At 36.9% G+C, this 13,336-nt stretch overlaps 1 protein-coding gene across 1 annotated transcript; it reads right to left on the reverse strand.

Annotated features, from left to right (window-relative positions):
* Positions 1-11,211: 11,211 nt before the first annotated feature.
* On the reverse strand, positions 11,212-12,550 carry LOC131636389 (inositol-tetrakisphosphate 1-kinase 2-like). Its single transcript, XM_058906997.1, has one exon. It carries the CDS (start codon positions 12,447-12,449, stop codon positions 11,517-11,519), a length of 933 nt encoding a protein of 310 aa, XP_058762980.1. The 5' UTR covers positions 12,450-12,550; the 3' UTR covers positions 11,212-11,516.
* Positions 12,551-13,336: the final 786 nt, after the last annotated feature.

Raw genomic sequence — 13,336 nt, forward strand, 5'->3', positions numbered from 1 at the left:
AAAAAAAACAATAACAGTGTTAAAATTATAATAATAGACCTGTACAGCATATTTTATTTCTGAGTAAAAGAAAATTATAATTTCTTCTATTTTAAATATGAATAAAAAATTGAAGATTTCTTAAGATTTCAAACCAGAATTGTTAGACTATGTTTGTTAGATTATGTTAAAAAGATTTTAGTTTGGAGGGTTTTGGATGATTTGATTTTCTTCGTAACACTAAAAACTCCTTAATTTGGGAAATTCAAAATTTGTATTAAAAGAGAATTTTGGAGGGCTTAGACAAAACATTCAAATATAATTTTTGTTGTTATAGTATTTCAAAAAGTAAATATACATTAAAGATAAACATTATTTTATCATTCTAAACAAATTCCTTTTTTTAAAAAAAATATATTAGAATTTTCTCTATATTCTAAAAAAACCCAATTTTCGAAGCTCTTCATTCCCCTCTCTCCGAACTCCCAAACATAGCCTTAGTGAAGATGTTTGGTGTGGAAGTATGAGTTGCTTTGTTGCAGTGGCCTGAGGTGGACCTGTAACGTTAGCACTACAACCCTCAAGTTAATTTTTTAATAATGGGTATAGAGTGAGTGATAAGATAATCATACATTTTTCCGCGCAAGTGGTCGTATTTATATGGTGGGTGAAATTTGGTCTTTCTTGCATTGGGCCTGAAGTCGGTTCATTACAGTTGCCCCTAAGACTTGCAATATTGTGGTGCATGGGAAGTCTTCCAGAAGCTGGTCCGGATACGTATAACTGTAATCCAATGTTGAGAAGTGGAAAAGGTCTAGAAACAGCTTCATTAAATGCACATATAATCATTGAGACGTTTCGCATGTTACTTTGCGCGTGGCCCTAGGATCATAAGTTAGGGTGTGACATGTCTACCTAGAGCATTCAAGTGCACTCAAGTGCGGTTATATTTTTGAGGTATCATCTAGAGCATGAATTTTTCACCTTCCCCTTGCCTTTGCCCTGCAGCGTCAATTTGCTTATCTTTTTTACTATATAAGCGCCGTTTTGACACTTCAAACAACTTACATTCCCTATCATACTTGAGCTAATTGTTCATGTGGCTTCTTACTCCCTTGTCTTCCACACTTAAGTGATACTTGTTTTTACCTACCTGTCTTTTCTCCTAGGGTTCTCACATTGTCAAACTTTCTCTATTTTGAGTAGTTTCTTCTGCTTCATGTTTTTCCTCAAATACCATCTTCTAACCATTTCCTTTTGTTTGTTATTTTACCCCCTTTAATGTTTATCATGGCTAACCTAAGAGACACGCTTAAGAATATAAATGAAGTTGATGGGGTGATTTTCCAATATCATCCATTTATGAGAATTTTGACATCTCATATGATGAGCCTCCGAAAATCTATGGTCCCAACCCCAACTTTGTTGTTTTAAGTGACAGTTTTGAGTTTGGAAGAGCTTCTGTTGAAAGAGGCGGAGATCCTCTTAGCTCTTCTGAAGGGGATGGAGAGGGAAACTCTTGTAATTTGTCTTATATGGAAGTGGCTGCTCGCCTTTCCTCCTTCATCCAAGCTTACAACAAACTAGACGCATCCATTATGGTTCAAGATGAGCAAAAAGCCTTCTCATTTGCCAAATCTTTTAGAGGGCGTATGGTCAAGACCTTAGTGATGTAGAAATTAGGGACCACCTTTCCTTTAAGAATAATAATCTATTTTCTGACCGGCGTTAACTTTTATATAACAGCTGGATTGAAATGGTGAGACTGGGACGTGCAGGTTTGGTGTCTCCGCAAAATTTGGGCTCTACCATTGTGTAGATCTTGAGTTTGTGTGCACGGATTTTGTTTTTAATTATGCAAAAAAAAGGTGGGGGAGCTTAGATAGAAGTGGGTCCTTCTTCGCATTGGTCTATTTCTCATGTTGATGATGGCAGGAAGATTTACAGTCCTTATGATAGGTGTTTTCTCCCTGATAACTCACCATTTATGAGAGATTCAAGCTCTTACTACATGACTTTATTTTTAGTTAGCAAGCTTTATTTGGTTAATTCAAGTAGATTTTTTTTGTTTTAGTTCTATTTGTGTATAGCAAAATAGGTGCTCTCTTTTGTGAGTTTTATGTGTTTGTCACTTGTGTAAAACTACTCAAATGATAAGTTCTGGCACGACAGAGTTGGAGCATCAATTCAACCTCATTTCCCAATAGGCCTTAAAGCCAGAAGATGCTGAAAGGAGTGAAGGTCCTCAGCATTAGGGCAAACATGGCATAAATGTGAAGTATGAAGCATAAAAGAGTTGGAAAACTTGATGGATAAGATCAAACGCTACAGGACAAAAACCTATAAAATATGTTGAACACTCTATTTCTTGTAATGCTTGTCTGTCTAAGCAGCAGCAGACCTGCCACATGATGTGTTGACCTATACATGCTCAGTTGTACTACCTAATGCTTATTTGACGGAAAGAAGAAGGAATATGGTGATTTCCTTGCGATAAAACAAAGAATATTCACAAGGCACATGATCCAATGACAAGATGAAACCTTAAAATTTAGAGGATATAAAAGAATGTCTTGGAAGAAATTAAAAGAGGTTCAAAAGTTCAAAGACTTGAGAAATCAATTAGAAAAATATCTTGCCGAAGAAGAAGTATGAACTTGTAGTGAAGAGTTCATTTCATTCTTCCTCCGTTGAAGAAGTGTTGAGTTTCCTAGCGTGACAGAACCTGCCTCTTGTTGATTGAAATATTGTAAGGAATAATGTCATACTCAGGTTTACATTTTATTTTCGTTTCTATTTATAAATATTGATAAAAAGAGCTTGTGTTGTTGTATTTCTTTTCATAATGAAACTTGGAGAGAACATAAATCAAATGCAAACATGGTTGACCCATATCGTGGATCATATGAGAACTCTGGGAAAAACATTTTCAAATGAGGAATTAGTCATGAAAAAATTCTTAGGTGCTTAAAGTGTAGCTGGCAACATAAAGTCATTGTGATTTGTGAATCTAGGAATTTAGCAATTATGGACACACACACAAACACATACACACACCACTCTCTTTTTGGCAAATTGTAGGAATGTGGAATGGAACTGAAGAGGCTTGCCATAGATGAGGAAGGAGAAAAGAAAAACAAAAGTCTAGCACTCAAAAGTCTAGCACTTAAATCTCTAATATTCATTTTTTTTAAATATTTCACTATTTAATCTCTGTTTGTTTTATAAAATTAACTTAAACGTTTTTTAAAAATCAAAATTTTTATAATTGCATTTCGATTTTTCGACCATCATAATTCAAACTCCCCCTTTTGTGTTTGGAGTTATTTACTTGATCAATAAAAATTACTTGTATGATGGGATCATGAGTAAGGAACAAAATTGTAACCAAAAAGTTGGAGGAGAATTTTCATTGGTGCAAAGCTCTCATTGAGTCAACCACTCTCTTTGATATCATGTCAACAATAGAAATGACAAAATATATATGAGATAAAGAAAGACATTATGGTTTCAATGACAATAACATTACTTATAAAAATAAGAATTACCAAGAGAATATATAATAAAGGCAAAATTATACCCAGAGTCCTTTAAGTTATTTTATTGTAACAAGTTGGTCCTTGATGTTTTTTTCACTACAAGTTGGTCCTTTATGTTAACTTACGTCTGCGCAGTTAACCTTTTTCATAAACTTCGTTCCAAAAAAACTGAAGTGACACTAATGGTGTTGATGTATCACTTAACATACGTTAGAGACCATCATTGAATCCTATAATAAAATTTTCAGAATTTTTTAGAGCATAAAAATATTTTTAAACTAATTAAAATGCACACAAAAGAAATAAATTAAATAAAAATAATAAAACAGAAAATAAAATTCTCAGAAAATTACACAAAGTGTAAAATGAGAAGAAATATTTTTAGGAATTTTTTCATAATTTTTGGACCAACAATGAGTTTAATATGAATTTTAAAAGTTAAAAACGAAATAAAATAAAATTAATAAAACAGAAAAAAGGTCAACGATGCATACATTAGTTAACATAAAGGACTAACTTATAGCAAAAAAAATATAAAGGACCAACTTGTTACAATAAAATAACTTAAAGGACCCTGAGTATAATTTTGCCTATAATAAAACATAAATAAGCTAAACTACTCTTAACCCAATTATAACTAGAGACTATTAACATCTTTTTATGTGATGGATGATAACGGAAACAACCATTTGTTTGGGATTTTATTTATGTTGATCATTTATAATCAAAGAGGGTCGGGAATATTCTCTTTATAAAAGAATGCTTAGACAAAATTAGGCAATCAGTATATTAACGGTCATGAGATGGATAATGAGGAGATAGAGGAGGAGCAAGAGGATCAAGATCAATAGTCGTGGGAGATTGTTGGATAGTATTGGAGAGATGAGGAATGTCAGTGTCATGATGAGAGAAACAAATTGTAACATACAAATTGATGAGATCAATCAATTGAATGAGTATAACAGGTGAAAAAATTGACATTGGGGTAACAACACCGTCTCTTCCTATTAATGAATAAAATTGGGTGAAGAAAAAAGTTGTTTTGCACTAAAATGCAGTTTTAAGTATTTTTTCAGCAAAATAATTTCTCCTAGTTCTGCTAGGGTTTGTTTCTTTTCTTCTCCCATTGAGAAGCTTTGATCTCTTTCTTTTCCTGGTTTTTTGGGTCCGTACTACCGTTTGACTACACAGTATGGCAAATCTGAATATTAACGACATATCACTGCAAGAGGAGGATGATGAAGGGGGGTTTTGTTTCGATGTAGAGGATGATTGTACAGAAGCTGGTGATCTTCGACTGTGTCTTGTTGGAAGGTTTTTGTGTGATAAACCAATCCATGTTATGTCCATGAAGAAGAGAGTGGCGGATATGTGGCGGCCGGTCAAGGGGGTCATTATCAAGAAAGCTTTGGAAGGGTTATTTCTGTTTCAATTTGCTCATAAGCTAGATATGGAGGCTGCGCTGAAAGGAGGGCCCTGGACTTTCGGTAGTCATCTGCTGATCATCGATAGAGTACAGATCGGAATGCAAATTGAACACATCCAGTTGTTCCATGTTGAATTCTGGGTTCAGATTCATAATCTTCCTGCAGGTCTAATGTTGGAGAAATTCGGCAGAGCTATGGCTAATTATATTGGTTCATTTGTGGAGTATGATAAGAATAACAATTCTAGCTTCTGGAGGCAGTATATGCGCTTGAGAGTGAAAGTGGATGTCCGTCAGCCATTAAAGAAAAATTCCAGAGTTAAAAATAAAGGCGGAGAGTGGTGTACGGTTAATTTTAAGTATGAGAATATGGGACTTTTCTGTTTTGTATGTGGATTATTGGGACACTCGGAACAGAAGTGTGAAATTCGATTCGCTATGGAGGAAGATAATGGATTGAGAGGTTGGTCTAATGATATTAGGGTGGAGAATAGGAGGTTCACTAATGCTGCAAGATCAAAATGGTTGAAGGAGGAAGGTGTGGGTAGAGATTCTCCAAAAAGCTTCGCTGATGAACATGAGGCGCGTGCTCACCACGCCAACACAGATGCATCTGCTACTGATTTTTCACCTTTAGGGGCCCACCAAGATTTGACTATTACGGGTGGAATCTGTGACAATCATGAGTCATTAATGCAGTGTCAAATTATTCCTAAGCATCCCATTATGAACATTAAACTACTAGCTGCTCCACGGAATGCTACGGTTTTGTTTTCAGAAGGAATATTTGGCGACAAACAGACAAACAAATCATTGGCAATTAATGAGGCTGTCCCCCCACTACCAAAATCAAATGCTGCTATTCAGTGGCTGTCAAATCCTGTCTCGTTCCTTAACCAAAACTCCACCGGCCCACCACTTTCAACCCAACCAATCATAAGCCCACAAATATCCAACATGCAAAATCCGGAACAGTTAAACCATAACCATATTGTGTTCTCTCAACCCAATTAAGCTATCTTGCCCAGTAATACCAGTACCTTACACACGCAAAAAACCAATAACTTAACCACCAAACCCCACAAATTCAAACCAAAAACTACCATTTCAAAACACGTGAACAGTAATAAAGCAGTCAAACACACTTCCCATACTCCTAACCATGATAAGCTTCCTATGAATTATGCTATCCAACCATCCTTTTCTGAAGTTACTGATGGCGAAAATGGTGAAGGTCCGCTTGAACGTAAAAGACGCAGAGAACATGTTTCCAGTAGTAGTGCAGAAAGTGTAGAAGCATCCCAGACTTTTTTATCGGCAGGTCTTGGCAGCCAGGACTGCCGGGACCAATGAAAATTCTTAGCTGGAATTGTCGGGGCTTGAGCAACCCGCGTGCAATTCCAAACTTGCGACAACTCGCTCAAAAACACCGCCCGGATGTTCTGTTCCTGTCTGAAACGTTGTCAAAGAAGCAGAAGTTAGAGAGTATTCGTATTTTGTTGAAGTTTGATTCTTGCTTGTCGGTTGACGTCGTTGGTCGAAGCGGAGGTTTGGCGGTGCTGTGGAAGGAGACTGCTAACTGTAGAATTTTGAATTACTATAGAAATTATATTAACTTGTTAGTTGAAGACGAGGTGAAAGGGGAATGGCGTCTTACGTGTTACTATGGATATCAAGAGAGAAATCGAAGACGAGAGGCTTGGGGAATGCTTCGTGATCTTAGAGATTTATCTAATGCTCCTTGGTGCGTTATTGGAGATTTTAATGACTTGCTCTCGCAAAATGATAAAGTCGGTATCCACCCACATCCCAACTGGCTGTGTGCCGGTTTCCGTGAAGCTGTCACAGATTGTAACTTAATGGATATTCCATTGGAAGGTCACCCCTTCACTTGGATTAAAAGTAGGGGCACTGATCATGTTATTGAAGAAAGGTTAGATCGAGCTCTCGTTTCGCAAGGTTGGTGGGACAATTACCCGGATGCTAAACTACTCAATTTACTTGCCTCTCATTCAGATCACAGTCCCATCTTGTTGCACTACGATCCAATCCAATGTAACCGCCCCAAGAAATACTGCTTTCGATTTGAGAACGCTTGGTTAAAAGAGGATAAATTGAGTGCTGTTGTTAACAAAGGTTGGCATGCTGAGACAAATGGTGGAGTACTGCTACGTATCAGTAATTGTGCAAAGGAGTTATCAAATTGGAATAAGGCAAACTATACTCAAAAGAGGCGCAATCTTTCTCTGCATATGGCAGCCATGGAGGCTGCGAGATTGGCTAACGATGAAAGCGCAGCTGGTAGATTTTTTGAGGCACAGAGGGAATATAACAAAATTCTGCTTCAGGAGGAAATATTTTGGAAACAAAGAGCTAAAATGCATTGGTTACGATATGGCAATTCAAATTCAAAATTTCTCCATAGGTCGGCCACAGTGAGGAAGAATTTCAAGAGGTTAGATATGCTTGTTGATGAGACAGGGGCGGTAGCTAGAGATCAAGAGGGATTATGCCGTATCGCAAATTCTTATTTTAAGGAGCTGTTTGAAGCAAAGGAAGGAGAATATGATCCAGTTTTGAATTGCATTCAACCGATTATAACGTATGATGATAATAGTAAGTTGCTAACTCACATTACCAAAGCAGAGCTATATGAAGCCCTTATTCAAATGCATCCGGATAAGTCTCCCGGCCCCGATGGTTTCAATCCGGCGTTTTACCAAAAATTTTGGGATTTATGTGGTGATGATATTTTCCATGCAACTTCTATGTGGTTGACAAGAGGTTATTTCCCACCAGAGCTTAATGAGACTAATATCTGTCTTATTCCTAAATGTGTTAACCCAAAGGAAATGAAGGACCTTCGTCCCATCTCTCTCTGTAATGTTGTCTATAAGCTAGTTGCTAAGTTGCTAGCTAATCGTCTGAAATTGGTCTTGGATAAATGTGTCTCGGAGGAGAAGTCGGCTTTCGTGGAAGGGAGGTCCATTCTTGATAACGCTATGGTAGCTTCGGAAATTATTCATGCTTTGAAAAGAAAAACAAAGGGTAACATGGCTAATCTGGCGTTGAAAATTGATATTAGTAAAGCTTATGACAGAGTGGATTGGGGATTTCTAAGAGGTATTCTGCTTCGACTTGGCTTTGATGAGAGATGGACCCATTGGGTGATGATGTGTGTAACCTCGGTGCACTATTCTGTTCTTGTTAATTCGGATAGAGTCGGACCCATTATTCCAGGAAGAGGACTGAGACAAGGTGATCCTCTGTCACCTTATCTATTCATCCTTGTCTCTGAAGGCCTCTCTGCTCTTATCAAGAGAGGTGTGTCTCGCGGAGATCTCCATGGAGCACAGATCTGCAGGGGGCACCCAGTGTGTCCCACTTGCTTTTTGCTGACGATTGTTTTCTTTTTTGCAGGGCAAATATTTTTGAGGTGTTAAATCTCATGGAAATCCTTAAAACTTATGCTGAGGCGACGGGTCAAGTGATCAACCTTGCTAAGTCCGAAGTGTTTTTCAGCCGTAATTTGAGTGAGCCAGCCCAAGAGGATTTAGCGAATGTGATGGGGGTGAGACGTGTGTTGGGAACAGGAACTTATTTGGGTTTACCTTCCATGATTGGTAGAAGCAAGAAGGCGGTGTTCTCATTTGTTAAGGATCGAATATGGAAAAGAATTAATTCTTGGAGTGGTAGATCTTTATCTAAAGCGGGGAAAGAGGTTATGATTAAATCAGTGCTTCAGTCAATTCCCGCCTATATTATGAGTGTCTATTTGATTCCGGATGGGGTGGTGAGAGATATTGAGAAAATGCTTAACGCATTTTGGTGGGGGGGTGGTCATAATAACAGAGGTATAAGGTGGTTGGCTTGGGATAGAATGACTATGCGAAAGAGTGAAGGAGGTATGGGATTTAGGGACTTCAAAGCTTTTAATATGGCTATGGTAGCAAAGCAAGGATGGAATCTTATGGCGAAACCCAATTCTCTTGTGGCTAGAATCTTTAAAGCAAGGTATTTTCCTCGCTCCTCCTTTTTTGATTCTAAGGTTGGTAACAATCTGAGTTTTGTATGGCGACGTTTGTGGAAAGCTAAGGATGTTCTTAAGCTTGGTAGTAGGTGGAGTATAGGTGAAGGGAGTAGAATTAAGGTTATGTTGGATCCTTGGCTTCGTGAGAAAGGAAGTTGGTGGGTTAGTGGTCCACAAGTGCAAGAAGTGCATGATCTCTATGTAAAAGATCTTTTGCTCCCCAATGTCAAACAATGGGATGTGGGGAAGGTGAACTCTCTTTTTGATCATACGGGGGCTGAAATCATTCTTAGAGTTCCGTTGGTGGAGGATGTAGTGGAAGATATGTTGGTTTGGCAAGAGGAAAATAATGGTGATTATAGTGTGAAATCGGGTTATAGACTTTGGAAAAGGTTGCAAACTAGCACTTTGCACTATGGTATTGAGGGTAATTGGAAGAATTTGTGGAACATTTCCGCACCACCTAGAGCCAAGCACTTGTTATGGCGGATTTGTCGGGGCTGCCTTCCGACTCGTACTATGTTGCAACAATATCATGTTCCTTGTCCATCTCTTTGTCCTTGGTGTGATTGTGAAGATGAAGATGATTGGCATGTTTTTTTCGGTTGCGCTTCTACTTCTCAAAGTTGGCGGGCAGCAGGTTTGTCATCCTTAATCGACCCTCGTTTACAGTCATTTCATGATGCTAAGCCCCTTATTTTTTACGTTTGTAGTCGAGAGGACCGTAGGGATGCTGGTAGATTTGCTGTTATGCTTGAGGTCCTTTGGCGAAGTAGAAATAATGTGGTTTGGCAAGATGTCCGAGAAGATGCTATAAGAATTGGTTTACAAGCATATCACAACTGGTATGATTGGTTTATAGCTATAGAGGAGCATGCTATGTGTGATACTAATAATAATTCAGTGGCTTGGATTCCGCCTATGATAAATCAGTTGAAATGCAATGTTGATGCAGGTTTTAATAACGTTCGTGGTACGACTAATAGAGGGTGGTGCTTTAGGGATCATTTGGGGAGATTCATCAGAGCAGGTGTAGCTTGGGATGTGGGTCTTTTTTTTGTCCATGAAGTTGAAGCCATGGCTTTGAAGGAAGCAATCCAACATGCCATCTCCTCCCATTTCTCTCATGTTATCTTTGAAAGTGATTGTCAATTGGTCGTAAATGCTATTAAAGCCAAGCATGTTGGCTCCTCTGAGTTTAGTTTTATAATTAAGTCTATTCAGAATTTGTTATGTTGTTTTCCGAACTTTGAGGTAAAGTTCATTAAGCGCCAAGCGAATTCGGTTGCTCATTCCTTAGCTAAGGCGGCCACTTCTTGGTCTAGGCGTAGTTTCCTTAATATGATACCTCCTTGTATTGAGATTTATTTGATAAATGAAAGCTGTTAAGTTTGTTCCTGTCAAAAAAAAAATCAATTGAATGAGTAAAGAAATAAATCGTAACAGTAAAATCAAAGGAGAATTTTTATTGTTCCAAATATTTCATTGATTCAATCAAACTCTTAAATACCATATTAAGAAAATAGAGATGAAAAAATATGAGAAAAAGAAAGAGATTAAGATTTCAATAATTTTGTGTGTGTGTGTGTGAAACTCTTATTTAATAATATTCCATGTCTTATTTAACATATTTCATGTCTTGGACGATGATCGAAACATAGACTTTATTTATGTTGATCATATATTAATATAACTAAAGAATACATTCCGTTCATAATTTTGGTCATATCTAACTAGTCTCAAGCATTTCATTCACTTTGTACACTTTAATAGACAAATATTATTTGTAAGTTTGTTATGTTTGACTTTCTAGTTGTAGTTTGAAATTTGAATTCATAATCAAATTTCTTGGATTTATCTTCTAAACCACTTGAATTTTGCCTTAAAGATCTGGGTGCAGCTTGTTGATTGTGTAGTTTAGATTGCTTTATCATGCTGTATGCTGTGGGAGTGCAGTACTTATTGTTATGTAGTTTGTACTCAACCAATAAAGCTCATAGGAATCGTTATGAAGTTTCCAATACAATGAAGTGTACCACATATGTTTGCATTGTCACTTCTTTCCTTATACTCTTTGTAATTAATTAAACTTTTAGTAAGATTAGAAATAAGCATCAATTTAACTACATAGAAGTGTTGCTGTTTGAATGGAATAAACTCAATAAAGTGATATCGATTACTTGTTTGTGTATAGTTGACTAACTTTGTAGAATAAACCTTATTCAAAATGTATAGAATATTAGAACCAGATGCCAAAGCAATTCATATTTGATTGTTAATTAAGAAAAACACAGCCTAGAAAACAAGCATCATGCACAAACCTGATGCTGTTGCCATTCCTGGATATTCTTTATTCTCAACAAAGAAACATTTAGAGCCATCACAAGTGAAGGGATACAATGCATCTACTATCATCAATACAACACTTATTGATGAACCAAAAGAGTAAGCTACTCAGAAAAACATAACAAAGACAACTAACTAGTCAATTTAGGAAATAACATTAATAACACGATCCTCTTTCTCTTGCTTGAAAACTCACTCAAACAGACTTAGTTTGTTGCACAACATCCATCAAAAAATTGGTGAAAAACTCTTCATAAGATGGCAATTTCCCAAACCCAGGAAAGTAATTGATATCAATCACAAGGTACCTTCCGGGATTTTTACCATCTCTAATAACATCAATATTGAAAAGATTAAGTCCTAATCTTTCCCTCAACACTCTTGCCAACTCAGCAACCAAACTCTGAGGAGGCATTTCAGCCTTATCAACAGCACTACTACCACCACCATCATCCTCACCCAAGTTCGATATTTGAGAAAACGGCACCGACCCTTTAATCGTTTTCAGCTTCTCATCGGAAATATCATTCAAAGATTTGCGCTTTACACATCTAAACTGCTTCCCAGCAACGTAAATCTTGAAAATGACCCCACCGTGGTTCACAAACTCCTGCAGCACCATAGGATTATTATCCAAGGACTTAACACCGTCACGGTCAAAAACCAAAAACAGATTGTGAGAATTGACAGTACCGTTAGCCTCCAACGGTTTCGCTATGAACGGAAACCTCAAACCCTGTTCCTCGATTGCATCAAAATCGAACAATTTCGGTTCCTTGACGACAACTTGTTTGGGAATTTCAACAGTGGCGTTTTCATTTTCGATAGAAAGGTCTAACTTGGTGACTGATTCGAGCATGGTAATGCGATTGTGAAGACGATCTATCAACTCGGGAGGGTCGATGATGACTGTGTTTGGGTGTTTGGTTGAGAATTCTTGTAACTGGTTTTTCCAGTTTTGGGTGTGGAGTTTGTGGATGATGCAGTGGAATGGACCCTGTTGGGATAAGGGTATGGTGAGGTCGATTTGTATGAGATCAATGGAATGTTGTTTGGCGTAGTGGAGGAATGAGGGTTGAATGAAGGTATCGACTTTCTTGGGTTCAAGAGCGTAACCTACTCGAGACATTTTTGTTTCTTTCTTGATGTGTTGAAGGATAGGATGATGCAATTTAAGTTCTCAAAGTTTTCTTAAATAGGATTCAATTGAGGGAAAAAATAGTTGTATTCACTTTAGAAAGATAAGTTTTTTTTAATGGTAGGGAATAGATCCTTTGAATTGGACAGTAAAACCAACGATGGAGAGTGCTACCAAATTGAAAATCCGTGCATTATACTTCACCCACCATATTAACCCCAAGCCGACATAGCAATGGAGCAGTTCCAAAGTAAATGTAAATATTGTCAACTTCTTCGCCATCATGTGCCTACAGGAAGGTTCTCCCGTTATACATGTTTACATCCATTTGACATTTAGTATTTGTTTTTGTTTTTGTTTTTTTATTTACTTTTTTTAATTTTTTTTGTGTAATGGGTAGAGGGGAAAAATTGTACATAGAATACTAATTTGTTTGTGATAAATTCTTTAGATCTTTTTATATAGGTTTAAAATAAATTAATTAAAAAGTAATATGATATAAAATGATGAATGTAGATATATCCAACACCGAAGTGTTAAAAAACGGTTTCAAATTTTCCTTCAAAGTTGCAAAGAAGTTGATAGTATAGGTGTTTACCAGATTTACTTGTCTCCTTACATATTTACTAATAATAATCGACGTTTGAAGAAATAATAGACTGGAGGGACTCGCAAGGATTCAAAAGCAATTGTATCATCATACTTAAATATTCTTTAGAAATAAATAGGGACATCTCAAACAATTCGAAAACTATGATGTATTAGGTTCTATTCACTCAAAATAAATCACTAGTATAAATAACATCTGATCAGAATCTTTCAAAAAGTAAGTTTTTGCACACGTATATGACACAATCTGATACAAATTTGGGACAAGA

The sequence above is a fragment of the Vicia villosa genome, linkage group LG1 (assembly GCF_029867415.1).
Source record: "Vicia villosa cultivar HV-30 ecotype Madison, WI linkage group LG1, Vvil1.0, whole genome shotgun sequence".
NCBI classification, from domain to species: domain Eukaryota; kingdom Viridiplantae; phylum Streptophyta; class Magnoliopsida; order Fabales; family Fabaceae; genus Vicia; species Vicia villosa.